This window comes from Protopterus annectens, chromosome 7.part0 (assembly GCF_019279795.1).
Source record: "Protopterus annectens isolate FY-2018-M chromosome 7.part0, PAN1.0, whole genome shotgun sequence".
NCBI lineage: Eukaryota > Metazoa > Chordata > Ceratodontiformes > Protopteridae > Protopterus > Protopterus annectens.
The window spans coordinates 328,186,109-328,213,540 of NC_056739.1; the positions used below are offsets into that span (position 1 = coordinate 328,186,109).

Genomic DNA, 27,432 nt, shown 5'->3' on the forward strand with positions numbered 1-27,432 from the left:
TCTGAGGTGCAGCATGTCCATTAATTCCAGGTTGGACATGGCTTTATACGTCAGGCACAGATCGCCTCTGAGCAGGCGGTATGCTACTGAGTAGAGCTGGAGTTTCTTTAACCGGGCAGCAAATGGCATCTGTTTGAGCCCTTTGATCTCTTGGTGAGGTACTTTTGGGGTCTTTCTAGTTGCTGCAGGTGTCTGGTAAGGTACATCCCAAAAGGTGCATTGTACTCAATTATGGGCCTGATGAGGGATGAGTAAAGAGGCACGATGACCTCCCCTGATCTAGATGTGAATCCCTTCATGATTAGGTGGGCTATATAAAATGTTTTTCTAACCACTTTGGCCATGTGGTTGTCAAATGAGAGATTGCTATCAACTTGGGTCCCCAGGTCCCTAATGACGACTTCTGTACTTAATGGATTACCACCTATGTGGTAATTTGTGGGCACTTTGTTTTTGCCAAAGGGGATGACTATACAATTTTTGGCGTTTAGCTTGAGGCCATGGTTCTGGCACCAGTTGTCTGTTTCTATGAGGCCCTTTTGGAGGATGCTTGTGTCGGCTGGAGAGTTGATTATGGCGCCCAGTTTGCAGTCATCTGCAAACTTGGTCAGCCACAGTCCTTCCGTGTTGACCTGTACCGCCGAGAAATATATACCGAACAAGAGAGGTCCCAGGACTGAGCCTTGTGGGACGCCACTTGTAACTGGTTTGGAGTCTGACATGGCTCCAGCAATTCTAACATGTGGGTTCTGTCCTTGAGCCAGTTTTCAACCCATCTAGTGACACATGGGTTTATATTTAAGCTGGTGAGCTTATCTATAATGCCTGAGTGGGGTATTGTATTGAAGGCTTTTGCGAGGTCCAGGTAGGCTGTGTGGACCACCTTCCCCTCATCAATGGCCTTGGTGACTGTCTCAAAGAAATCGACCAGGTTTAAGAGGCAGGATCTGCCCTTAACAAAGCCAAACTGGGTAGGATCCAGTGTCTGTAGGTCCCCAATATCTTTATTTATGAGGTCCATGATGATCCTTTCCATAGCTTTGCAGACCAAGCTAGTCAGGCTTATGGGGCGATAGTTTCCAGGATCCGTTGAGGCACCACCTTTGTGGAGAGGGACCACTGTTGCTGTACGCCACTCTTTGGGTACATATCCTGTAGTAAGACTAAGATTGAACAGTAGTCTTATGTTTGGGTTTAGCTCTTCTTGGAGTTCATGTAGGACGCAGCCCGGGACACCATCTGGTCCCATTGATGCTGTGTTTTTTGCTTTGGAGAGGGTGGCTCTTACCTGAGCATCTGAGATGTCAGGGGGGCAGCACTCTGTTGGGATAGATATTTGCCCTTTTGGTGGGGGGGGGAGTTTGCACTGAACCTGTCAGCTAGGATGTTGGCAATGTCTGTGGGCTCTGTGTATTTTTTGTCATTTTGGACTAATTCTGAGCATATCTGGGAATTCCCACCCAGGTTCCTAACATAACTAAAGAAAGCCTTGTTATTATCCTTAGTGTCCTGTGCAATTTTTCTCTCGAAGCCGGCCTTAGACGATTTTATGAGTGCCCGTAGTTTTTTTGCTAACACTGATCAGAGATGCCTTCCCTTTTTGGGATTTTGCTCTATCATGTAGTAGCTTCCTCCTTCTATTGTATAGTTTGTTTATGGCTGGGGTCCACCAGACAGGACGTCTGCCTTTGGAGGATTGGGTCTTGGTTTTATTTGGGATTGCATGATCCATGCATTCCTGAAGGTGTTCATAGAATGCGTTTATGAAGGATTCTGTGGTCTGGGCCGTATTTTCCACAGGCCCGGGGGCTTTGAAGGATTTCGCCTCGGTTTTGAGGCATGTGAAATTTACGTCTGCAACCTTGGCAATCGGGGCTTTAAACCTTCAATTTCATATGCTTAAATATCAACAGCATATCATGAGACTTCTTAAACAGAAAATGATCATCTGACTGTGTGTGGAAAATAACATTTGCAGGATTTATTGCATTCAGCTGAACAAGTTGGAAAACATACTTTGCAATGTTTTGATTCCTTGGAGGCCTCTTGCAGGGCTGCTGTAACTGGATCTGTGCTTGGCTCAGAGCAAACTCTGCCTGATAATGTTAACGCAAAATTGTTGGAGGCTCTTGTACAACAGGGCCATCTCTTTGGTAATAAAGCTGAAGAAGTGTTAAAGATGGAAGATAAAGCTAAATCTATGCAAACTGTGAAAGATTTCTTACAAGTGCAACCGCCAAGATTTAGTAGGCACTGGCCTACTAAGAACTGGTCCTTTCCAAGTCCCTTCGAGAGCCGCTCAAGTCAAATACAGGCATTCCAAAGGCTCCAGGTTTCAGTCACAAGGAACCTTTAGAACAAAACCAATGGGGTGCTTCCACCTCCAAATTTGGAAACGAGGCACCATCCTATGGTAAACCGTCTCAATGACTTCCCTCTACAATCAAACCATTTACCTTTTAGCCGCCCCTTTGGGGGAAAATTGGCACTTCATGCACGAAACTGGCAACTTATTACCCAGGACAAATGGGTTTTTAATATATCCCAGGGATACAGATTTCATTTCCACACATTGCCAATCCCAAACGGATGGCCAAATCTGCCCCCAAATCGGTGGGCAGAGGCCCAGAAACATGTTCTGTCCCTCATGAACATTGGGGCTATTCAACCAGTACCAAAAGAGGAAAAGGGACAAGGTTTCTATTCAAGACTTTTCCTGGTACCCAGAAAAGACCAATCATGGCGTCCAATTCTGGACTTATCCACTCGCATTTCTGGACATTCCAAAATTCAAGATGCTGACTCTTCAACAGTTACTACCTATGCTAGGCAAAGACGCCTGGTTGGTAACTCTAGACGCCTGGTTGGTAACTCTAGACTTACCTGCATATCCCAATCGGGGAATCTTGCAAAAGATACCTCTGCTTCAAAGCAAGCTACTTGCATTACCAGTTCTCTGCACTGTCCTTTGGCTTATCTACTGCACCCAGGGTCTTCACAAAGTGCCTGGCTCCAGTAAATGCATTTTGCAGGCAAAGAAATATTCAAATATATCCACACCTGGACAATTGTCTAATTCAGGCAGAAAACAAGGACATTCTTCTAAAGCATCTGGCATTTGTAAAAAGGGTTCCAACTTGTCTAGGGTACACCATAAACAAAAATCACAACTGGTACCCTCTCAAAAAAAATTACATTCCTGGGTGCAAGCTTGAATACAACTGCCCAGATGACTTACCTTACGCCAGAAAAGCAAATTCAGTTGGTGACTTGCTTCAAACAGGTGGCCACAAAAACCCTGCTATCTGCAAGACTAATTCTGCAAGCCTTGGGGTTCATGGCCTCATGCATTCTTCTAATTCCATATGCAAGACTGCATATGAAGAAACTACAGTGATACTTAAAAAAGTTTATGGAGTCAACATTGTCACAGCCTGGAAACAATGATTCCTGTCATACCTTGCCTGCAAAGTTCCTATGGTGGGCAGAAGCCTGCCACCAAAACAAGGGGCTGCCATTCACTCCACCCCCTGCCGCCCAAACCCTAACTACAGATTCATCAGACTATGATTGGGGGGGGGGGGCTCTTTTGGCAGGAAAGTGCATTCAGGGCAAATGGAGCCCAAATCAAATGCACCTACATATCAATCAGAAAGAGATGCTAGCTGTACAGAATGCACTGACAGCTTTCAAGGACTACCTTCATCCAGAACAACTAATTATAAAGACAGACAACACCACAGTTACGTGGTACATAAACAAGCAGGGGGGGTACACATTCCTACCCCCTTTGCAGACTAGCCAAGGCATTGTGGAACATGGCCTTGACCTGCCAAATACAACTACAAGCTCAATTCCTGCCAGGAAAGCTAAATACTCTGGCAGACTAACTAAGCAGAAATCTTATGGACCCACACGAATAGAAACTGGAACCACAAGTTTTTAGCATGTTGACACGCAAATGGGAGAGTCCAGACATAGTTCTGGGGCGAGGCAAAAAGATCTGTCAGTTGGAGAAATTCTGCACAAGAATTCATCACAAAAAAGCTTGGAAAGTGGATGCTCTATATCGGTCTGCTTTCCCCCCTCTGCCTCTGCTCTGCAAATTTCTACTAAAAGTCCAACAGGACAAACAAAAAATGATTCCGATTGCTCCAGACTGGCCTTGCCAACACTGGTACCCACTCCTGCGGAATGTGTCACACCTTCCTCCATGGCACCTGCCTCAGACACAGTACCTACTGTCTCAGCAGAACTACCAAATTCTGCACACTCCGCTCCAAACTTAGTCTTGCAGCATAGCTAATCGACTAATTTCACCCTTGTCATCCCACAGCAAATGTGATGGATGTCATTTTGGAGGCTAGAAGGCCTAGTACTAGAAAATGTTATGCTGACAAATGGAAAAGATTCTGTGCCTGGAACCAGTCACAAGGAATAAGCACAGCAATGCCCAATATTCCTCAGATTCTGCAATATTTAACTGAGATGCTTCACAAGGGCTTATCTTTTTCTTCTGTAAAAATCCATGCCTCAGCCATTTCAGCATATTACAACACAGAACCTCCCCTCTTCTCTCATCCTCTGCGAAAGCAGCATCTCGGAGGGGGCAAAAATTAAGACCTCCCAGGAGAGCGCCAACTCCTGCATGGGACCTGAATTTTGTTTGAGAAAAACTCGCTCTCCCTCCTTTTGAGCCAGCTGCTACTGCGGACCTAAAATTTCTCTCCTGGAAAACTGCCTTCCTTTTAGCAGTCGCTTCAGCTAGAAGGATTTCTGAATTACAGGCTCTTATGGCAGTGGAGCCTTTCATTATTTTTCATCCAGACAGGATGGCTCTCGGGACCAATCCATCTTTCGTGCCTAAGGTGGTATCCAGTGTGGTGCCTTTCATTATTTTTCATCCAGACAGGATGGCTCTCGGGACCAATCCATCTTTCGTGCCTAAGGTGGTATCCAGTGTGGCTCTTAATCAGACCATTCATCTGCCAACTTTCTTTCCCAAACCACAGAACAAGGGTGAGCGGATTCTACATTCATTGGATGTACACAGATAACTTAGATTCTACTTTAAACGGGACAAAATCTCTAAAAATCTGAACAACTATTAGTGGCATTTGCTGCAGGGGCAGAGGGAAAGGCTATTTCAAAGCAGACCATTTCCAAATGGATAAGCCATTGTATTTGTTTCTGCTATATGCACCATGGTAAACCTATCCCCAAGGAGATCAGATCTCATTCCACCTGGGCTGCATCTACTTCTGCAGCCTTTCTCAGAGGGGGTCCTACCAGAGACATTCTAGAAGCTGCTACCTGGAGCTCAGTTCATACGTTCACCAAACATTACCATTTACCTCTCTTCTCTAAATCCAGAGCTGGCTTTGCCACTGCTGTCCTGCAGGGCCTTATAGCTGCTCCTAATGCTGTATAAATCCATCCTCCCAACCATAGCTTTGGGATTCTACCCAAATGTAATGACTGCAACAGTGAAACACGAAGAACATAGTACAGTTCTGTACACTTACCATAAATGTAGATGTTCAAGTGTATTCACTGTTGCAGTCCTGGTTACCCACCCTCCAGCCCCTGTTTTTCTCTTACTATACCTCTCCTTTCTTTTACTATGCTTAAAAGCCTTTTTGGTGTATTTGCTTCTCTTTGGAGGTATATTTTTTGTGTTTTTGTGTGTATGTATATGTGTGTGTGTGTGTGTGTGTGTGTGTGTGTGTGTGTGTGTATGTAATATATATATATATATATATATATATATATATATATATATATATATATATATATATATATATATATATATATATATATATATATATATATATATATATATATATATATATATATATAAATATATAATATATATATATATATATATATATATATATATATATATATATATATATATATATGTGTATATATATAAAATGTGTGTGTGTGTGTGTGTGTACGTTTGTTTATATATATATATATATATATATATATATATGTATGTATATATATATATATATATATATGCATGTATATATATATATGTATGTATATATATATGTGTGTGTGTATTATGTATAATATATAATGTGTGTGTGTGTGTATATATGTGTGTGTATATATATATATATATATATATATATATATATATATATATATATATATGTGTGTGTATATATATATATATATATATATATATATATATATATATATATATATATATATATATATATATATATATATATATATATATATATATATATATATATATATATATATGTGTGTGTATAGGTAAGTACTAGGCTATCTGCCCATGGGCATTTATACTTAGCCACAGAGTGATGGCTTTCACCTCCCCAATAAATTAGTAACCCTGGGCCTCTGTCAACAGGGCTCCTGAAGTGATCTCAGGGTAGAAATTACGATTACCCATCCACTCATCAGGATTTCTCTTGGAGGGTCAGAGAGGAGGTCTGTCTAATATGGATTGGGATTCTATTCCAGAGTGAGGAGAGTCGCTGGGACAGGAATCTATCCCTCCAGCATGTCCTGCTTATTGTTGTACATAGGTTCAAGTTGCTAGAACGAGTGGTTCTGAGGGATCTCGTTTTTTTGAGGTGAAGCATGTCCATTAGTTCAGGGTTTGACATGGCCCTATAGGTCACCTGAGCAGACGGTAAGAGACTGAGAAGAGCTGGAGCTTTTTTAGTCGTGCTTCATGGGGAAATTGTTTAAGGCCCTTAATCCTCTTAGTGAGGTACTTCTGTGGTCCTAGTTGTTGCAGGTGTCTAGTGAGGTACATCCCAAATGGGGCATTGTACTCTGTTATGGGCCTGATGAGTGAGGAGTAAAGGGGCACAGTCACCTCCTTGTATCTGGATGAGAAACCCTTTGTGATCGGGTGTGCCACATAGCCAAAACGGTCAGGAAATCCTATGTGGTTTTCAAAGGAGAGCATGCTATCTACTTGGGTACTCGGGTCCCTAATTACTACTTCTGTACTTGGTGGATTCCCATCAATGTGGTAGTGTGTAGGTACTTTGTTTTTCCCAAATGGGATTACTATGCATTTTTGGCATTTAGCTTGAGGCCGTGACTTTGACCCCAGGTGTTTGTCTCTGTGAGACCCTTTTGCAGGATGTCTGTGTCAGCTGGAGAGTCAATTATTGCACCCAATTTACAGTCATCTGCGAACTAGCCCTGTGGGAGTCTGCTTGTGACTGGTTTAGAGTCAGACATGGCGCCTGCCACTCTTACTGTGTGGGTTCTGTCTGAGAGCCAATTGGCAACCCATCTCGTGTCATGGGGGTTGATATTTAAGCTGGTGAGTTTGTCTATAATTCCTGAGTGTGGGATGGTGTTGAATGCCTTAGCGAGGTCCAGATATGCTGTGTGGACCACCTTCCCTTCATCTATGGCCTTTGTGACTGTTTCGAAGAAGTCAACCGTGTTCAGGAGGCAAGATCTGCCTCTAACAAAGCCGAACTGGGTGGGGTCCAGTGACTGCAAGTTCCCAATGTCCCTGTTAATGAGCTCCATGATGATAATACGTTCCATGGCTTTGCAGACCAAGCTAGTCAAGCTTATAGGGCAATAGTTCCCAGGGTCAGTTGTGGCACCACCTTTGTGGAGTGGTATGACTGTTGCTATACGCCATTCTTTGGGCACATAGCCTGTAGAGAGGCTGAGTTTGAATAGTGATTTGAGATGGGGGGGGGGGGTTAGTTCATTTTGAAGCTCGTATGACACAGCCTTGGATAGCATCTGGTCCCGTTGATGCTGTGTTTTTGGCCTTTGCAAGGGCTGTCTTTACTTGTGTGTCTGAGATATCTGGAGCGCCACATTTTTCTGGGATGGGTGCTAGCCCCTTTGGTGGAGAGGGGGGGGGGGTGAAGTTTGCACTGAACTTGTCAGCCAGGATGTTGGCAGTGAACTTGGTTCAGTGTATTTATGGCCATTATGCACTAGCTCGGAGCATATCTGAGAGTTTGCCCCTAGACTCTTGACATAGTTAAAGAAGGCCTTGTGGTAATCCTTAGTCACTGGCTGTTTTTCTTTCGAAGTTGGCCTTGGATGATTTAATGAGGGAGCGCAGTTTTTTACGGATGTTAGAGATGCCTTCTTATTTTGGGATTTTGTTCTATCTTGCAGGAGTTTCCTCCTTCTGTTGTAAAGTTTATTTATGGCCAGGGTCCACCAGACTGGCTTCCTCTTTTTTGAGGAGTTTGGTCTTGGTTTTACTTGGGATGGTTCGGTCCATGCATTCTTGAAGGTGTTCATAGAATGCACTTGTAAAGGATTCTGCCGATGTGTCATCATTTTCCATTTGATTGAGATCTTTAAAACTTCCCACCTTGGTCTTTGAGGAGGGTGAAGTTGGCTTTAGAGAAGTTTTTTACCTTGATTTCCTTGACGGGGGATGGGGGGGGGGGCAGGTCGGGATGTGGGGGGGTGGGGCAGGTCGGGATATGGATGTCCAGTGTGATTAGTTTGTGATTTGATCTTACCAATGACGAGTTTACCTCGGGTGTGGAACATAGATTCCCCATGTTGGTGATGACCAGGTCCAGTATGTTGTCACCTCTTGTGGGAGTGGTGACCAGCTGTTCAAGGGCGTGAGTTTATAAACCTAAGGAAGCATTGGGCTAGGGCGTTTTGAGCTTGAGTAGTTTTCCCAGTCAATGTTTGGATAGTTGAAGTCACCCAGTAGCATGGTGTTGGGTAAGAATCTTCATTCTTTCTGATGTTCTCGGGAATGCTGTGTAAGAGTCCTGAGACAAGGTGGGAGATCTGTAGCAAGCTATAAATTGAACAGTCAATTTACCCACTGTCAATTGCACTTGGGATGGTCTCAAGATTCCACGTGCTGTGCTACTAACCTGGAGGTGTGGGTGTTCTTGATGAATATGGACACACCCCCTCCTTTTGTGTTCCGGTCCTGGTTTTGGGACCTAAAGGTATGGTAGGAGTTATAGCCTGGTAGTGCTGGGGTGCTCTCTGTGGCCTTGAACCAGGTTTCTGTCACTGCACATACGTCTATTTCTTCCATACTAAGGAGAGCCTTGAGTGCGTGCATTTTGAGGTTTAGACTTCTGGCGTTGAGCAGCATTACCCTCGGTTTTTGTTTTATTATTGTTTATGGAGGTGGGTTTGTCTTTTGAGCCTTGCCTAAAAAAGGCAGTATTGGGGCAGCAAGAGTCTTGGCCAGTATTCAAAAGCCCAGGGATGACAGTTGCAAGCCACGTGGCTTGGAGTCGGTCATACCAGCCTGGGTTACATGGTCAGAGAGCTCCTCCATGTCTCTCTTCATGTAGTCCAGGGAGGTACATCTCGGGTCATTTACGCCAACATGTACAATGACTGTCATATTTGTACTTGTTGTGGAGTGACCAGAGTGCATGTGTTATGTGGCGGATTCTGGCACCCGACAGGCAGCTTACGGTAACCTTCTTGTTCAGTCTAGTGAGTGGAACGTCTGTATGCCTGATGATAGAATCACTGATTTACTAGTGTGTTAGGCGTGTTATTTAGCCTTATGGGCTGTTTTTGCTTGGCACACTGGCATTGTGACATGTTACCTGGTTTCTCTTGTGGGTTGGGGGTTGCTTGGGTGTATGCTTAGATCTGTTTAGGCAGGTTCTTATTTAGAACCTCTGAGTATGTTTTTGCATGTTTCTGAGAGTTGTTTTCTGGTGCAGCTATGGCTGGTCTATGCGAGTCTGGTAATGTGGTGCTAATGTTGCCCTTCTTGTGACTGGTTGATCCAGTCGTGGGTTGAGAGAGCTTAGCCTTCAGTTTGACTGTGTAGCTGCATCTCTCACATATGTTTGTGTTGGTTGGGAGGAGGGGGTTGTCTGTGTACATGAGGCAATTGTAACATTGCCTCAGGATGCCCAGATTCACCAGCTGGACCAGAGAGCACACCTGAAGCTGTCCCTTGAACATGCCTGAGTAGATGGTTGGGACTGTATTGCTGATTGGATAAGTAAAGAGCCTTATACTTCCTGAGTATAGGGCTGAAGTGCAAGCTGTAAGCTAGTGCTAGTTTTAGTGAGTTTTAGTAAGTGCCGGTCTTAAATTGACTTATTTCTAGTGCTGGGTTGAAGTGTTTCAAGTTTCAGGGGAAAAACTGAAGTGCAGACTTCGTGGAGCCTGGAATAGTTTATCTGCAGCTAAACAGCGGTGTGCAAAACCGCGCTAAGCGGTTTTTATACCAGGGAGATAAAAAAGGGTAGAAATTAGCCCAAAATGGCCAATGAGCTACAAGTTGCTGGGCTGGGACCACTCCTGCAGGGACAGATAGGCTGCTCAGAGTTCCCTCTCTCATAGTGAACAAGGAAGCCACCTAACTATCCAAGTATGATATGGGCAACACAGGAACCTTTACCACAGTCCTGGATTCAGCAAAGCCTGAAAACTGGACTAGACTAGTTCAGAAAGGCAGGGAAGGCTAACGCACTTGAGTGTGTAGCCTGCGACTGTTACAGGTAACAAATGCAAAAACGACAAACAGTAACTTTTTCAAGTGAAACAAGGAAATAAGTACAGTAAGCAATGCAGATATCACTAGGGATCCACAGAAGCGCTGAAAAGCCACGTTTTAGGTGGAATTAGCATTTCAGGGAAATAACAAGCAAACAACAAGCATACAAACAAAGCGAGATTCAGCAGGCCTGGATCTAGTCTATGCTACAGCAAACAAGGTGTACCGATTTCAGTAAGAAGCAGTTCAAATATGCAGGCACTATAAGCCTTTAACTAGAAATTCCCAGCTCAGAAGGGCAGCGTCCAGCCTCTCCTCCCACAAGAGTGCAGACCACGAACCCTCTTAATGTAAAATAACTGGCCTGAAGCCCAAGTGCTTAAACTAAAAGACTTGGAAAGAGTTACACCAAGCAGTAATAAATACAATTAAGTACTTTTAAGATGATGCAAAAGTAAAATAAAGTAGGAAAAAACACAAATACAGTAAAAGCAGATAAAAGAACATTTTTTTTTTTTTTTTTTGTTTTTTGTGTGAGCAAATGAGATTGTCCCAGGAGGAGTATCCAAGTGCAAATTTACAAGAGGGGCGGGCAGTTTCAAAGCTACCAAGAACAAAAACCGGGACGGTGGGTGGGGACCTACTGAAAACTTCCAGCTAGATATTGCTCAATGCAATTAATTTAAATTGTGTATTTGAAAAAAGTGCAGATAAAGATTTACTTAACTTCACTTATAAGTTCAGTTGATTGCATGCAGGTCTTAGCTGGCCAAAGCTCACAAGTTTAAGCAGAAAATAATTCAAACTGTACCACTTATATAAGGCAGAAACTGAATAACAATGAAGTGAACTACCCCCACTTATGTGTATGTATATATTTTGCTCCCCATTTGGGGGCACCTGACATCTGGGGCAAGAAAAACTGATGGAATGGTGTCGGCTGCATGTTTTTATACCCCTGACAACCTGATGTCATGGAAGAAGGGACAGCAACCCGACGCAGGACCCAAGATTTTGTTAATCAGGCCGACTGAGGGCAACCTGCCAGCAGATTACCCAAATGTAATGACTGCAACAGTGAATACACTCCAACATCTACATTTTATGGTAAGTGTACACAACTGTACTATCTACTTCTCTGAAGTCCAGGCCAACACGAAGGGACTCTGGCTGACAAAGTACACAGACGATTGCAAGTTGGGAGCTGCTATTAACTCCCCAAGTGATGTTGACATCCTACAGAAAGGCCTCGAGGAGACCAATGACTGGTGTCAGAACCATAGTCTTAAGCTCAGTGCCAAAAAAATGTCACCCCCCCATGGGAAAAACCCAGTTCCCTTTAATTACCACATTGATGGTAGTCCACTGAACAAAGATGATGTATGAGATCTGAGAACACAGGTTGACGGCAACCTGTCTTTTGACCATCATGTTGCCACTTTGGTTAAAGGCCTTCTGTGTGGCACATCTCATTACTAAGGGTTTTGCTTCCAGGAAGAAAGAGGTCATTGTCTAGCCTAATTCCTCATTAGGGCAATAGAGTACAATGCCCCACTTGGCATGTACCTCACTAGACTATCCTACTGTCCTTGTTACCTAGATACCCTAGGAAGTACCCAGCTAAATTTACCTCTCATTAGAAGGTATCCTAAAACGGTTCAAAAAACAAAGGAAAGCCCTTCAGAAAAATATTCTGATAAATCCCAAAGGGAGCCTCCAGCTGGGAGGCAAAAACCAGTGACTACCCCTGTGGCATCTCTCCCTCTGTCTTCAGCCCCATTACCTCTTTCTCAAAAGCTGTCACTTTCCCTGGCCAGTTGGGAAGCTGTTACAATGGACAGGTGGGCCCTCTTCATCATTGAGGACAGCTGTGTTGTATCTTTGGCCCCCCCCCCCCCCGGAGAGACTTATTATCCCTTCAAAACCAAATACCCCTTTTGACTCCCATTATTCAAGACCACTTGAATCGGGATACTATTGAACGAGTTTACTATCCTATGGCCTTTGTTCCTCGATCAAGGGTCATTTATCTACTATTTCAGCATGTCTGCCCATTGATCTTCTCTCTCTTTTTAATTTTTTTTTTTTTTTTTCTCTCAATGCAATCTTGTGTCAAAATGTTCTTGAAATGGGGTTTTGCATAATATGCCTCCCAAAAAAACTGGTGGCAAATCCCTGGGATCTTAATTGTGTTATAGGTTCATAGGTTCGTACTAGGCTGTCTGCCCAAGGGCATTTATAAGCCTAGCCCAGAGTTTTTGTGGCTTTCGCCACCCCTTTAGTTTGAAGAAAACTATGCCCATTGTTTTGCTATGCCTCTGTCAAGCAGAGACGCTGAGGTAATCCCTGGGGTATATCTGCGATCTCCCATCCATTGGTCAAGATTTCTCTTGAACATGGCCAGCGAGGTGCTCTGCCTCACATGTACCGGGATTTTGTTCCACAGCATAGGGAGTCTTTGGGTGATGAATCTGTCCCTCCAGCATGTCCTATTAATGACAGTGTCAAGGTTTAAGTCTCCCGCCCTTGTAGTTCTGAGGGATCTAGATTTTTTGAGGTGAAGCATGTTCATCAAATCTGGGTTTGACATGGCCTTGTATGTCAGGCACAGGTCACCTCTGAGCAGGCGGTAAGCGACTGAATAGAGCTGTTCTTTCAGTCGGGCAGCATAAGACATATTTTTGAGACCCTTTATCCTTTTGGTGAGGAACTTTTGGGGCCTTTCCAGCTGCTGCAGGTGTCTGGTCAGATGCATTCCGAATGGAGCATTGTACTCAATCATTGGTCTGATGAGTGATGAGTACAGGGGGACGATGACCTCCCTTGATCTAGATGTGAATCCCTTCATGATCAGGTGGGCAATGTAGAAGGTCTTCCTAACTACTTTAGCAACGTGAGTGTCAAACGATAGGTTACTGTCAACCTGAGTCCCCAGATCTCTGATAACTTCTTCTGTGCTCAGTGGATTGTCACCTATATGGTAGCTAGGGGTAACCTTGTTTTTCCCGAAGGGTATGACTATGCATTTCTTGGCGTTTTACTTTAGGCCATGGCTCTGGCACCAGTTATCCGTTTCTGTGAGACCCTTCTGAAGGATATCTGTGTCAGATGTGTTTTCGACTATGGCGCCCAGTTTGCAGTCATCTGCAAACTTTGTCAGCCATAACCCTCCTGCGTTTGCTTGTACTTCAGAAAAGTAGATGCCGAACAAGAGTGGGCCCAGGACTGAGCCCTGTGGGACCCCACTTGTGACAGGCTTTGAGTCTGACATGGCGCCAGCAACTCTGACCCTGTGGGTTCTGACACTTAGCCAGTTTGCAACCCATCTTGTGATGTATGGGTTTACATTTAAGCTGATGAGTTTTTCGACGATACCTGAGTGGGGTATTGTGTCGAAAGCCTTAGCCAGGTCGAGGTAGGCTGTATGGACTGCCTTTCCCTCATCAATGGCCTTGGTGACCTGTTTTGAAAAAGTCGACCAAGTTTAAAAGGCATGATCTGCCTTTGACAAAGCCAAACTGGGTTGGATCCAATGTCTGCAAGTTCCCTATGTCTTTATTTATGAGTTCCATTATGATCCTCTCCATGGCTTTGCAGATCAGGCTTGTCAAGCTGATGGGACGGTAATTTCCAGGGTCGGTGGAGGCACCGCCTTTGTGAAGTGGGACCACAGTTGCCGTGCGCCACTCCTTGGGTACGTATCCTGAGGTGAGGCTAAGATTAAACAACTGTCCTAACTGCGGGTTTAATTCCTCGTTGAGTTCGTGGAGCACACAGCCGGGGACACCATCCGGTCCCATGGATGCTGTGTTTTTCGCCTTTGAGAGAGCAGTTCTCACCTGGGCGATAGAGATGTTTGGGGGGCTACAATCCTCTGGTATAGATATCTCTCCTTTTGGGGGGGGGGAGTTTGCACTGAACCTGTCGGCCAGTATATTGGCAATGTCTGTAGGTTCAGTAATTTTCACATCATTTTGAACTAATTCTGAGCATATCTGGGAGTTTCCTCCCAGGTTTCTAACATAGCTAAAGAAGGCCTTATGATTGTCTTTTGAGTCTTTAGCGATTTTTCTCTCAAAATTTGCCTTGGATGATTTTATGAGAGCTCTTAGTCTTTTACTTATAGTGATCAAAGGTGTCTTACCTTTTAAGGATTTTGCTCTATCTTGTAGTAGCTTCCTCCTTTTGTTGTAGAGCTTGTTTATGGCTGGGGTCCACCAGACTGGATGCTTGCCTTTGGTACAAAGAGTCTTTGTTTTGTTTGGGATTGCCTGATCCATGCAGTCCTGTAGGTGCTGGTAGAAGGCGTTTGTAAGTGATTTAGCGGCTTGGGTAATGTTTACCGCCGGCTCGGGGGCCTTAAAGGAGACCACACTAGTCTTTAGAAGTGTGAAGTCGGCTTTGGAGAAGTTCTTCACTGTTGTGTTTTTTTATCTCAGGTGGGGGCGGGATGAGGACCTCCAGTGAGATTAGTTTGATCTGATCTCACCAGTGAGGGGTATACTTCCGGTGTTCAACATTGTGATCCCATGTTCGTGATGATGAGGTCAAGTATGTTTTCACCTCTTGTGGGTATGGTGACCAGTTGTTCCATGGCATTTGAGTTTATGAACTCCAGGAATCTTTGGGCTAGAGTGTTTGGGCTTGAGTAGTGATCCCAGTCTATATTAGGGTAGTTGAAGTCACCTAGTATGATGGTGTTTGGAGATACATTTATCCCCTCCAGTGTTTTCAGGAAGGTTATGTGAGTTTCCTGAGTTTGAGAGGGTGGCCTGTAACATGCTACAAATTGCAGAGCAGTTTTGCCTATGGTTAATTGCACCTGGATGGTCTCCGATGCATCATGCGTTGCCACCAACCTTGAGGTATGGGTGTCCTTGATGAATATGGACACCCCCCCTCCTTTCTTGGTGTTGTCCGGATTTTGGGGCCAGAACGCATGGTATGAGGTAAAACCTGACAGTGCTGGAGTGCTCTCAGGAGCCTTGAACCAGGTTTAAGTCACAGCACAGACATCGATGTTCTCCATACTGAGAAGGGCCTCGAGTGCGTGCATCTTTAGGTTTAGACTTCTGGCATTGAGCAGCATTACCCTTAGTTTTTTTCCTTTTTTTGTGTTCTAGGGTGGTAGGTTTAGAATTTGAGCCTTGCCTAAAAAAGGCACTATAGGGGTGGCAAGAGCCTTTGCCAATATCCGGAAGCCCAGGGGTGACAGGTATAAGCCGTCCCTTGCAAAGCAGCGTGGCTTGTCCAGCATGTTATCCCAGGCAGACAGACATTGGATCCCCTTTGAATGACACCAGAGTTTAAGCCAATTATTAAAGCTGATCATCTTTTATCTTCGTATTGTGGCATCATTCTTGGTGAAGGTAGGATACTGCTCAAGGTCAGGGTCATACCTGCCTGGGCTACATAATCAGAGAGCTCCTCAATGTCTCTCTTCGTGTAGTCCAAGGAGGTACGTCTCAGGTCGTTTACACCAGCATGGACAATGACTGAGTCGTACTTGTACCTGCTGTTGAGAGACCGGAGTGCTTGTGTTATGTGGCGGATTCTAGCTCCCCACAGGCAGCTTACTGTGACTTGAAAAAAACACAGCAACGTGAAAGGCACAAACCAAATAACACACCAAACAGCCAGTACTTCTTCCAGCAACTCTCCTTTATTGTGAGCGACCTGGTACCTCGGCAATTCGCCTTCAAGGATCACATCTTACTGCTATTCAATGGCAGTTTTATATTAAATCACTGAACAATCAATTAACCAATTAATTCCAAAAGGAGAAACATATACACATTTTTTTTAAAGTGATCTCATAATTTGATTTCTAAATAAATATTCATGACCTTTTCCTTACTCAATCTGGTGAGCGGGACGTCAGTGTGTCTGACTATGGAGTCACCAATGACGAGTGTGTCTGGCATTGTGTTTGGCCATAAGGGCTGTGACTGTTTAGCACACTGACTGTGTGGTTTATGTGTTGCATGTGTTGTGTCTTGAGGTGGTGGTTGTTTGGGTGTCTGCTTTGGTGGCCTCTGCTGTTTTGGTAGATTTTTGATCAGAGCCTCCGAGTATGTCTTTGTGTGTTTGTGTAAGATTTGAGGTTTTGATAGTACTATGCGAGACTGGGTGTGTGTGGTACCCTTCTCCTCCTGTCTGGTCTTGCCAGTCTTATGTTGAGCGAGCTCGGCCTCCAATTTGGCTGTATAGTTGCATCTCTCGCATGTATTTGTGTTTTGTGGGAGAAGGAGAGGGTTGTCTGTGTACATGAGGCAATTGTAACATTGCCTCAATATTCCCAGGTTCACCAGCTGAGCAGGAGAGGACACTAGCAACTGATCCCTCGACATGCTAGAAGGAATAGATAAAAAACTTACAGAAGACTCCGGGGGATGGATGTGGGTTCTAGGCTGGTGGAGTACTATCTATAATACGAGCGCTTTATCAAGGTGAAAGTACTGTAGGAGCAAGTGCTAGGCTTTACAGATAGAGAATAGTCTACTTGGGAATCAAGTAGAGACAAACTTTTTAGTTATAGGATATGCTGGTTAGATCAGCAGTAAAGTTCGAGGAAGGTAGTTTTAAGGGAAAAATTGAAGAGTGGAATTTAGGTAGCCCGAATAGTTTAACCTTGTTTAACCGCCGCTGCTCTTGTATGCAAAAGTGGCAACTCTGCGCTAATGCGTGCTTTATAGCAGGGGGCTGGAAAAAAACAGGAAATGACCCAAAATGGCCAACGAATTACTAGTTGCTGTCTCTAACCACTCCTCTGAGGACAAACAAGCAGATCAGTATTCCCCACTCCCACTGGTGAGTAAAGAAACTACCTCTGGCCACACAAGAAAATGGAGGAACACAGGAACCAAATACAAAGCCCAGGGATCAGCAAAATCTGATCACTGGAACAACTAACTAGGAAAGTTTAGGAAAGCAGAAGTATTTTTTTGGTTTTTTTAGTGTTTTTTTGCACACAGACAGAAAAAATACAGTAAATGCTTTGTGTTGGAGATGTTACACTTGCTCCATTTGAACTAGCAAATTTGTTGGACTTGCAGTTCTTAACATGAAAAGCAGTTTTTTACTGATTGCTCTGACCTCTGCAAGAAGGTTGAGTTGCAAGCTCTTATGGTGAGTCTCTCATTTTCCATACGGACAGGGTTTCTTTGAGAACTAATCCTTGCGTGCCTAAAGTGGTATCCAGGTTTACTTTAAGACAAACTATTCATCTCCCTTTTTCTTGAACCTAAAAAGGAGGGGGAAAGGATACTCCATACTTTGGATGCTCGCAGACAATTCTGGTACCGTCTTGACGGAACTAAATATTTCAGATATTCAGGTCAATTGTTAATTTCTTGTGAGGATAAGAAGGGGCAACCTGTATTGAAGACCATTTCCAAGTTATTTAAGGCTATTACCTTTATACTCAGAATAACAAGTCCACTCTACTAGGGCCTTTGCTTCGTCTATGAGTGTTTGCAAAGGGTTTGATTCTGGAAGTATGTTAGAAGCTGCTACTTGGCGCAGTACATACCCTTACGAAGCACAACAAGCTTGATTCCTTGTTTAAGTTCAGGTCAGTTCTCCAGGGGCTCCTGGACTGTTCTTCCACCTCTGAAATGTAATTGGCTGTGGTAATAATAGCCATATAGCTAAGGCTACTGCACCAGTCATCAATATGATCAACGTACACAACTGTACTATTGCCTTTTAGGGCTCAGCCTCCTGTGCTCTGCTGGCTGGAAAGCTCTAAAGTGCTTTGCCCCCAAACTTGTCTTAGTCAGGTTAGCTTGAGCTGCTTGACAGTTTGGGTACATGGAAGGTGCCCTGAAGGTTTGAAAGATTGCTGGCTGTTGTGTCCTTGGGAGGATATAACCCTTGTAGCTAAGCTTGGGAGGAGATAACCCTTGTAGCTAAGGCTACTGCAGCACTGATCATTCAATGTCTACTGTCATGGTACATTCAGCTGTACTATCTGGGTATAGTCCAGCAAAATTCTGCCAGAATTTTCACTAGGGATTGCCCTAGTTCTCCCATAGCCAGTTTTTTGCTAAGAAGTTTTGCCTACTTGGCAGACGACATGATCTTTGGCTGCAGGACACATCCTAGCGGCCTTTCCCCTTCTGGGCCACTGTTCTTATTTTTTTCTGGACATGAGTTATTCTTTTGAAGGTATGAACTGCACCAGTGAAATTGTGCGTAATACACATACGTGTACTTTAATTTTAGCCAGTGCTTTGGCTTCACACACCTTTGCCAACTGGTTCTTTTTTCAGTTTACCATAATCCTCTGCAGACCTGTTTTCCCTGACCAAAGTCAAAAATGAATAAAACTTGTGAAATGAAAGTCTGAATGTGTAGCTTGTGGCTGTTGAGTAAACACACACCTTCAGTGACAACTGCACGCAGGCTACTGAAGTTCAATTAATATCCCACAGCTAGAGCAGTTCCAAGTGACTGATACACCCACACCCTTGTATTTGATTTACACACCCACACACTCCTGGGAAAGGCTAGCACAGATTTACTAGCGTTTCCCCTTATGCCCAGACAATAAGGTAATGATGCTGCCATCAACATTTTGAAGGTATGAACTGCACCATTGAAATCCTGTGTGTAATATACATGTGTACTTTTTTTTTTTTTTTTTTAATTTTAGAATTTTGTAAGCTTTAGAATTTTGTGAGTTTTCCTTTTAAGCTTAATCTGTTTTGCTTTCACTGGTTAGCTTTTCTCTCAAATACAACTTGAACTAATGTGAGTTATTTAGATTGCTCCTTCATAGCATAGGTACTAAACATTTCAACACCACCTTTTATTTTCACTAACTGTACATCTGAAATGTTTCTTTTCAGTGTCCTGTTATTTGGCCTTACCTTGTGTTTTGGTTTCCTATCCTGTTAGGGTCAACAGCAAATTGCGGTACAGGGGCAGCAGGTAGCACAAACAGCTGAAGGTCAGACTATCGTATATCAGCCTGTCAATGCTGATGGCACAATCTTGCAGCAAGGTAATGACAGAATTCCTGTTCAGCATCTAGCATTCTGTTTTGCACATACAGTATTTTGCTCTGTATTTTCTTGTATATAAACTTTATTTTCTTGTATATAAAAAAGCAAGGCTCTATTTTTGATTCTAGTATTTTCTATGACTCAGTTGCTTTAATTAAACTCTTGTGTAGTCTGGCTGTACTGTTTTCAAGATGTGGTCTGTAGAAATGCAGTAGTCATTCTAAGTTTTGCAAAATGACTTGCATGCCTTTCTACTTTTTCCACTTTTGTTTCTGTTGCCCTCTGCCATGGTACAGTTGTGGTTGCATGAGTAAAGTAATATGAAGAGCGATCTTTCAATGCTTCATTTTCTTTCATTTTGTGTTACTTATTTTGTATAGTGTGTATTTCATCTTTAATATAATTGTGTGGTTTGTGTATTTTTATGTACAATATAACTGTGTACATCATCGGTGTCCATGTTTTTGTATGTCATATGTATAAAAAAACACTTGTAATATTGAGAGTTAATATTTTGTGTTATGCTAGACTGTTGCAGCGTCAGGGGGGGTGCAGTCTGGTGGTTGCAATACCTTACAAAACCTCATAATGGGGTGGGGTGGCAAAAAATAAAACATTGCTGAGGTACGTCAGATTGGGTTCAAAATTGAGTAAGATAAAACCACTATGTAGTCATTGGATCAAAAAAGGTCAGAAATGCAAGACCACAACATGTTCTATTCTTTGATTTGCTCGATTCTAGTCTATAAACTAAAGGCACACCCCAAAAGAACCATGTAAGTGTAGTGAGAAGCAAGAGCTGTGTACAGCTGCTAGCAGACCTTTAAACACCGTGCAAGGACGTTCCACTGATGTGTGGTTGCTGTAGACAGAGCAGTCCACTCCTGCGATGTTGAAACTTACAAGCACAGTAGTAGATGTATTGTCAAAGCTTACTTAAGTGAATTTGCCATATTTAACAGCCAGTTGGATGCATCCACTTCACTCTCACTTGGGGATGAGAACCAACACTTCTTACTGCATCCTGGCTCAAGCTATCCCACTTAACCATGGCTTTTCTTGGTAACTGTAATTGCTCATTCTGTAGGCAGTCCAGTTGCAGCATTGTCTGTATCTAAAAACCTGAACATCACTAGACACTGTAACTCATACCTTCAGTGCACTCATGGTACTGCTTTCCCACATCAGAAGAATCATGAGCTTGGAAATGCTTAATGGAATTAATTTAACACAGTACTTGAACAAGTGTTATGGTTGTACATTTGTCCTTCAGATTCTACTGGCGTGCACAATGTTGCTTTATTTTAGAGGTAATGGGGCAAGCCTGCTATGATGAGCAAGAGTCCCCCCCCCCATCTTGGAACACTGGCATAACACTACTAATGACATACCATTGTAGAAGTGATATCAACCTAAGCTGCAATTTTCTTTTTTTTCTGAAGCAATATGGGAACAGTATTGACAGTAAAGTAAGCTGCTACTTCAGATATGCTCACTGACTTGCTAATTAAGTAATCGTGTAGTACAGAATATGTACTGTCATCCAAGTAATGGATCACACGTCTTACTTAATGTCTTTCAACACAAAGTGAAGTCAGTTCAACAAGTGTGAATTTACAAAGTACTCGCATTGCTAAACTAAACATGGCTAGCCAGTAAGTTGGTACTTGAGTCACTGTGCAGGATTCTAATGCAAGGCATTGTGCCCACTCCACATAAATTTCAACTGACCTGTTCATTGTTAAAACAGGCCTTCTGTGAATTGCTTCTGTGATGAAATCGGCACAGCACACCACCAACCTGCAAAAATGTTGATACATTTTTGTGTTTACATAGCTGGACATGTAGAACTGAAGCCTTTAGTCCTGCGCAGGTGTACTGTATTAGTTGAACTAAATTTCCCTAATCCTTTAAATGTGACAGTTAAAGTACTGCACTACTAAAATGTGCTCATTTAAAATCTTTACAATTTGCATTCACAATTAAATGCCCCCTTCTTGCACTCGCAGAATAATCAGTATAATGCCTAAAAAAATAATTCTTTACCCTAAAAATATTAAAGCAGACGAGCACAGTATGAAAAAAAAAAAATTAAACCAAGACTGACAAGAACTTTCAAAGTTCTTTAGAGTGGCACCAGTAGTGTTTTCAAAAACCAAATAAAAATACCAAACTCTTAACTAACGTGTTAGTATTTTGTGTGAGCAAGTTGTACATCTGAATAAAAAGCTAAGAATTGAGCAGCTTTTTCCCTTTAGACTCTGAAGTGGTAGGTTTTAGTTCTTAAGCAAAGTTTTTTTTATGTCCTAAGTGATGATTCACAAATCATACATTTATATAAATGAAACCATATTGACATATTTTCAGTTAGACTTTACATCACTTATGTATACAGTCATTTTCAGTCAAAATATTCTATAGGTCATTCAATTCCTGCCTTTCCTTAAACCTCATTCCTCCTCCAAAACATTATTCTGCATGTAATGTTCCCACGATTCTTATTTTTCTTTTTCTATATAATTTGCTCCTACCCTTTTCTAAAGGTACCACCTTCCAGTTCTTTTATCGGTTACCATTTTTTCCTTCTATTACAGTTGGTTTGGAGTTTGTTTAATTCTGGTGGCTGCTGAAAAAGCAGTTACTAAAAAATGGAAATCAAAGTAAGGCCTTACTGTGTTTAGGCAATTCTAATTATGTTGCAGCCCCCCCCCCCCCCCCAAAAAAAAAAAAAAAAAAGAAAAATTATTTTTATTAGTTAATTGCGCACCCAGTATTTCAGACAGTCGTCTGCTGGGAATCTTTAAGATCTACTAACTCATTACACTCCCAAAAATATATTCCCATTTACCTTTTTTTCCTCTGTCACACCGCCAACATTTGCAATCTACATGCGGAAAAATTATTTTGGAGTCTACTTGGGATATAAAAATAGCTGTGCAAATGCTTCCAAGCAAATATCCTAAATCTTCTAGACTTTGTTGCATGTTTGGGAGCCATACATATGTATCCTCCCATTGTTTTTGTGAATTGCTTATCAAGTCCCTTCCCAATCCTTTCTAACCTCCTATGATTCCAGTAGTCATTGTGAAGTATTTTGTATGCCATACAAATTATCCCAGTTTTAATAGCTTCTGTTCTAGATCCTACTGTGGTAGGTTTACTTCTGAGTATGTCAATTTCTAACTTGAAAACCTTTCCACAAGTCTGCAGCATTTTGATTGCACAATTGCAGAAAAATATGACTTTAGAATAGATGTTAGAAACGCAACCGTATTAATTAATTTGAGAGATTTTTTTTTATTTTATTATTTTGTGCTTTGTTTTTTGCACCCCTCAGGGGTGCCACTGCAATAGATTGGAAGATGTTCATTGTGTTTCACTGCTGCAGTCATTACACTTGGGTTATCCTGCCATCAGGCGGGCCTGCAGTCAGCCAGAGTTCCGGCGTCTGTTGCTGTCGCTTCCTCCCTGACGTCAGTGCAGTGCACCAGGGGTATACAACATGCCGCCTACATTTTATTCAGTCTTTCTTGCTGCGCAGTGCCCGAAGCAAAAGCAGTTCGCAAGTGCCGGTCTGCCGACTCCTGAGAAATCAAATTCGATTTTCAGAACAGAAGTCTTCAATAAAGCCAAGTACCCCATTGGGGAAACTTTTTCTTGCCTCAGACCGATGTCAGTAAAAGTTAACCTCCATAAGGATTTCCATTCTTGCTGTATTCCATGTCTAGGCCCAGAACACGACGTCACTAGTTGTCTGTTTTGTGTGAGATTTAACAAGCGCACTCGTCTGTTTGATTTTGCTCGCCATTACTTTGGCCGAAGACTTAATTATACCATGCTGTCGGGGCAACCGACGACCGGAATACACTAAAAACCGCAAAGACAAGGATAAGGACAGGCATCTGAGGCCCAAAACTGATGAAGCCTCTTCTAGGCCAGTTGCCGGTTCTCAGTGAGGTGCTTTCGCAGCCCCTGACCCACAACCTCAGAGCCACAGGCCGCCTCCATCTCCCACGTGGAGATGTCTAGGCCTCTGGATACTCAAGGTGTTGGGCCTACGGAGGCTAACCCTTCAGATGGGTCCGGTGCCGCTGAGCAGGAATCTGCTTTTGAGGGTGTTTACAGGCCTTCACAGCTTACCATAAAAACTACAGCCAAGTCTAAAACTCCATTAAAGACAAAGAAGCAAGTACAGCATTCACCTGGACAGGCCTCCATGCCTAAAAAGCAGATGCTCAAAATGGCCGAAGACTTAATTACTCTGATCAGGGGTACTCATCCCCATCCTGATAAAAGGCTAAGGCCTAGGCAGGATACAGACAATGATTCCTCTGACCAGGTTTCTATATCTTCAGATACCTCTTCATACCAGGCATATTCTTTACCCGCCTATGAGGACTCTGATGCTGAAGAATCAATTCCTTCAGCCTCTCCTGCTGAGGATTATTCTTTGGGGAAACTTTACATACGATGAGGGAGCATTTCCATTGGGAGGGCCAGGATTACTCAGAATCCAAGAAAAGGCTCAGACTTTCTTTTATTGCCTCAGCACAGGCCCCTTGCTATTCTGCCAGTGTTGGATATTTTGGATGATGTGTTCTCTGAATCCAGTTTAAATCCTGATTCTTTACCCCCTGCTCCAGTCAAGCCAGACAGGTACTACAGAGTCCCTGACTCTCACAAATTTCTTTATAAAAACCCTGTTGCTGACCCAGAAACTATTTCCCAGGGTCCCAAAGGGGTAAAGGCTTCCACGGCTAAAAATCCAGTTCCCTCTGACAGGGATTCTAGAGCATTAGACAGACGGGGGAAGAAAGTTTATACTTCTGCAACTTTGGCAATTTAAAGCCCTCACTGCTTGTTTCACATGCTTAAATACCAACAATATTTAATGTCTCAGTTAAAACAGAAAATGATTACAAGTTCGACTATAAGCAAATGCAGGATGTTATGTAGTCCTATCTCGCCTACATTCTTACCCATGGGTTTGGAGCCGAATATCGGCTCCGACTCTGCCTATTTTACTAACTCAAAAGTCTCTGGCTGGGCTAAGAGGGTATCCCATAGTACACTGCTTCGCATCCCCAGATCTCATTTGCCACTTGAGCTCGGATGTGGTCTCGCTTGGCTGTGGCTAAGTATCTTTTTTTGACTTATTTCTCTTGATAAATTGGTTGCTTTATAATCAAAGCTATTTTAATAGCTATTCTTGCTGCGGTAGTTGTGTTTGTGTGTTTACTGGTGTTTTTTGTGGTATCCCTAACTGTTCCCATGGGCTAGGCCCGTTTTACAGGACCTAGTCTTCCCTTAGTTGAGGAGTTTGTCTGTTTCTCACTGTATATTTTTGAGAACTGTTTAAGTTAGAGGTTCTCTCTCTGTCCTTCTTACTAATTGTTTTGTTGGTTGAGAGCTTCGCTCTTCTCTGTGGTACTGCTTGCTGTATAAGTTGTGGGCTTCCCGCCCGTTTTGGTAGTTGACTGTAGTAAACGCTGTTTGCTTTGTGCCTGTTGGAAGTTAACTCTTCAGATATGTCTAAAGATCAGAAAGAACGTAAGCCTTCTGGCTTTAAAAAGTGTTCAAAGTGCGAATATAAAATGTCCATCACAGATGGACACTGTGTCTACTGTCTTGGAGCCATCCATTTACAGGAGTCGTGTAGCTTTTGCCACTCCTTCAGTCCTAGGGTGCTCCAAGAGAGGAAAACAAATTGATTTTAAAGGGACTGCTTAAACCATCTTTTGAAGAGGCTATAGATTCGGCTCCTAGTTCTCAGTCTAAATCTAAGTCCAAGAAAAGGTCTCCGGCTCCATCAGCATCTTCTGAGCCTCCGGAGAAGATTACTATATTGGATACAGTTTCCTTGGCTCCACTGTCTTCGGGGCCGCAGGAGGTATCTGTGAGGCATGGTTCACCAGATCGGAGATCTCAGTCTCCATCCATCTCCTCCGAATCCTCCAGGCTTTCTGATTTAGATGTGGATAGGGTGGTACAGAGGCTCCTGCAGTCGCCAGTGTTGGCTAAATTGTTTTCGGCTCTGACCCAGTCTGTTCCAGAGCCAATTCCTATGGTTGTTTCATTGATTCCTCCTCCGAGCACATCCTTGTCGTCAGAGCCGGCATGTTCCACTCGGAGTGATGTTCCTGCGCCGGCTCAGATACCCCCTTTGGGTTTATTGGTACCGACCTCTGTTCCGACCATGTTTGTTCTGTCCACAGGGTTCGAGACTCTGCTCTCCTCGGTCGTGCCCGAAGGGGATGCCTCGGGACATCTTTCGGTTTAGTCTCCCACTGTATGCATCGGCTCGGGTGATCCCGGTCATGGCCTTGGAGGCCGGTCCTCTACTCTGGGGGACCCGCCTTCGAGGCCATGCGAAGTGCACTGGCCAGGTTGTAGGCTACGTCACTCGGGTCGGTCATTCCATCCCCTACCACTCTGGCGAGAGCTTCTGACACACTCCTATTCTTAGACAGTAGAGCACCAGGCCCTAAGGATACCCCCACGAGCGGTCCTCCACTTTCTGAAGGTCTCTCAGAGCCTGTGCCTGAGGAACCTCCCAGAAAGAAATTGTGCAACAGGAAGCACATAGATTCCCAGGGCAAGTCTCTCACTTCCGATACTGACCTCGAGGAATCGGAAGGATCCCCCAAGTCTTCCTCTGTTTCCTTCTCCGATATCCTGGAGATACTGAAAGAGGAGACTGGCCTTCCAGAACACCTTCCGAGGAGGAGTCTGTATTCCTTGAGGCTTTTGGCACTCAACCTTCCGCCTCCTGGGTGTCTCCACCCTTCGATGAACTTCTCAACCTTATTTGTCGAAGGGTGTGGGAAAACCCTGATTCTGTGGGGCCAGTACCTAGGCACCCCAATAAATTTCTCTCTGCCCCTCAAAAAGAATTTCTGACAAAGGGAGTCCCGGTAGATGCCATGGTGGTGGCAGCAGCCACCCAGAAGGAAGTTGCAGAGTCTTCCTCATCGGTCCATCCTCCGAACAAGGAGTCTAGGACTATGGACCAGTACGGGAAGTGTACCTAGTCTTCAGCCACCTTCACCCTAAGGTCGCTGAATTATTTTTCCCTTTTTACTCTGCTCCAGAGAGATCTCCTTAAGGAGTTTGGAGATACTCTTGTGGGTAACATACCTGAAGCAGTGGCCCAGACAGTCAAGCACAGGTTTCTACCCTCAACTCCATCGCAAACTCGTCCATGCGACTCATTTTGTATGCGGCCGAGGGAGAGAGTAGGGCGGCCAGCTCAGGTGCAGTCCTTGGAAGGCAAGCCTGGCTGCGCCTGTCACTTTGCGGAGGCCTTCAAGTCTTCCTTCACTGATTCCCCCTTTGATGGTTCCCCCTTTGATGGTTCCAAAGTGAAAGGCACCCTCACCAGGTGTGAGCAAGAGGGAAAGACCCTATCTGCCGTAGGGGTTTGTTTTTCCCCTCCCGTCTAGGCCTTATCCCAAGGCTCAGCGAGGGGGAAACATATGGTTCAAGAAATCACAAAGGTTTTTTCCTGCTGCACAAGGCAAAACCCCCTCCCGAGGCAGGGGAGTGGGAGGGTTGTTCAGGGAGAGGGGGCCCCCTCAATTCTGGAGACCACGACTCCTTTCGTGGCTCCCCATACTCTCATTCCTGAGGGTGTGCCCGACTGTGCTTATCTGGAGCCAGTCGGGGGTCGAATTTCCTTGCATCAGGAAGCCTGGGAAAACATTACCCAGGACCAATGGGTATTGAGGATAATTTCCGGAGGTTACACCATTCCATTCTCTTCAGTACCCCCTCCCATAAGAAAAATCCTGGACGTTCCACCCAGTCAAAGGGATCAAGCAGCCTCGGATATCTCAGCTGCTAGAAAAAGGAGTCATCCAACCAGTCCCCTCAGACCAGATCGGATTAGGGACTTGCTCAAGATTCTTTTTGGTGCCGAAAAGAACAGGGGACCTGAGACCC

General features: G+C 43.8%; 1 protein-coding gene across 7 annotated transcripts in view; it reads left to right on the forward strand.

The window, feature by feature from the left end:
* Nucleotides 1-27,432, forward strand: part of NFYA (nuclear transcription factor Y subunit alpha) — a 209,669-nt gene that overhangs the window by 59,145 nt on the left and 123,092 nt on the right. For all 7 annotated transcript variants that reach the window (XM_044076885.1, XM_044076890.1, XM_044076889.1 and 4 more), the window contains one exon: nt 19,385-19,490. In XM_044076885.1, the coding sequence (XP_043932820.1) occupies nt 19,385-19,490 (106 nt within the window). The remainder of the gene's footprint in view (nt 1-19,384; nt 19,491-27,432) is intronic.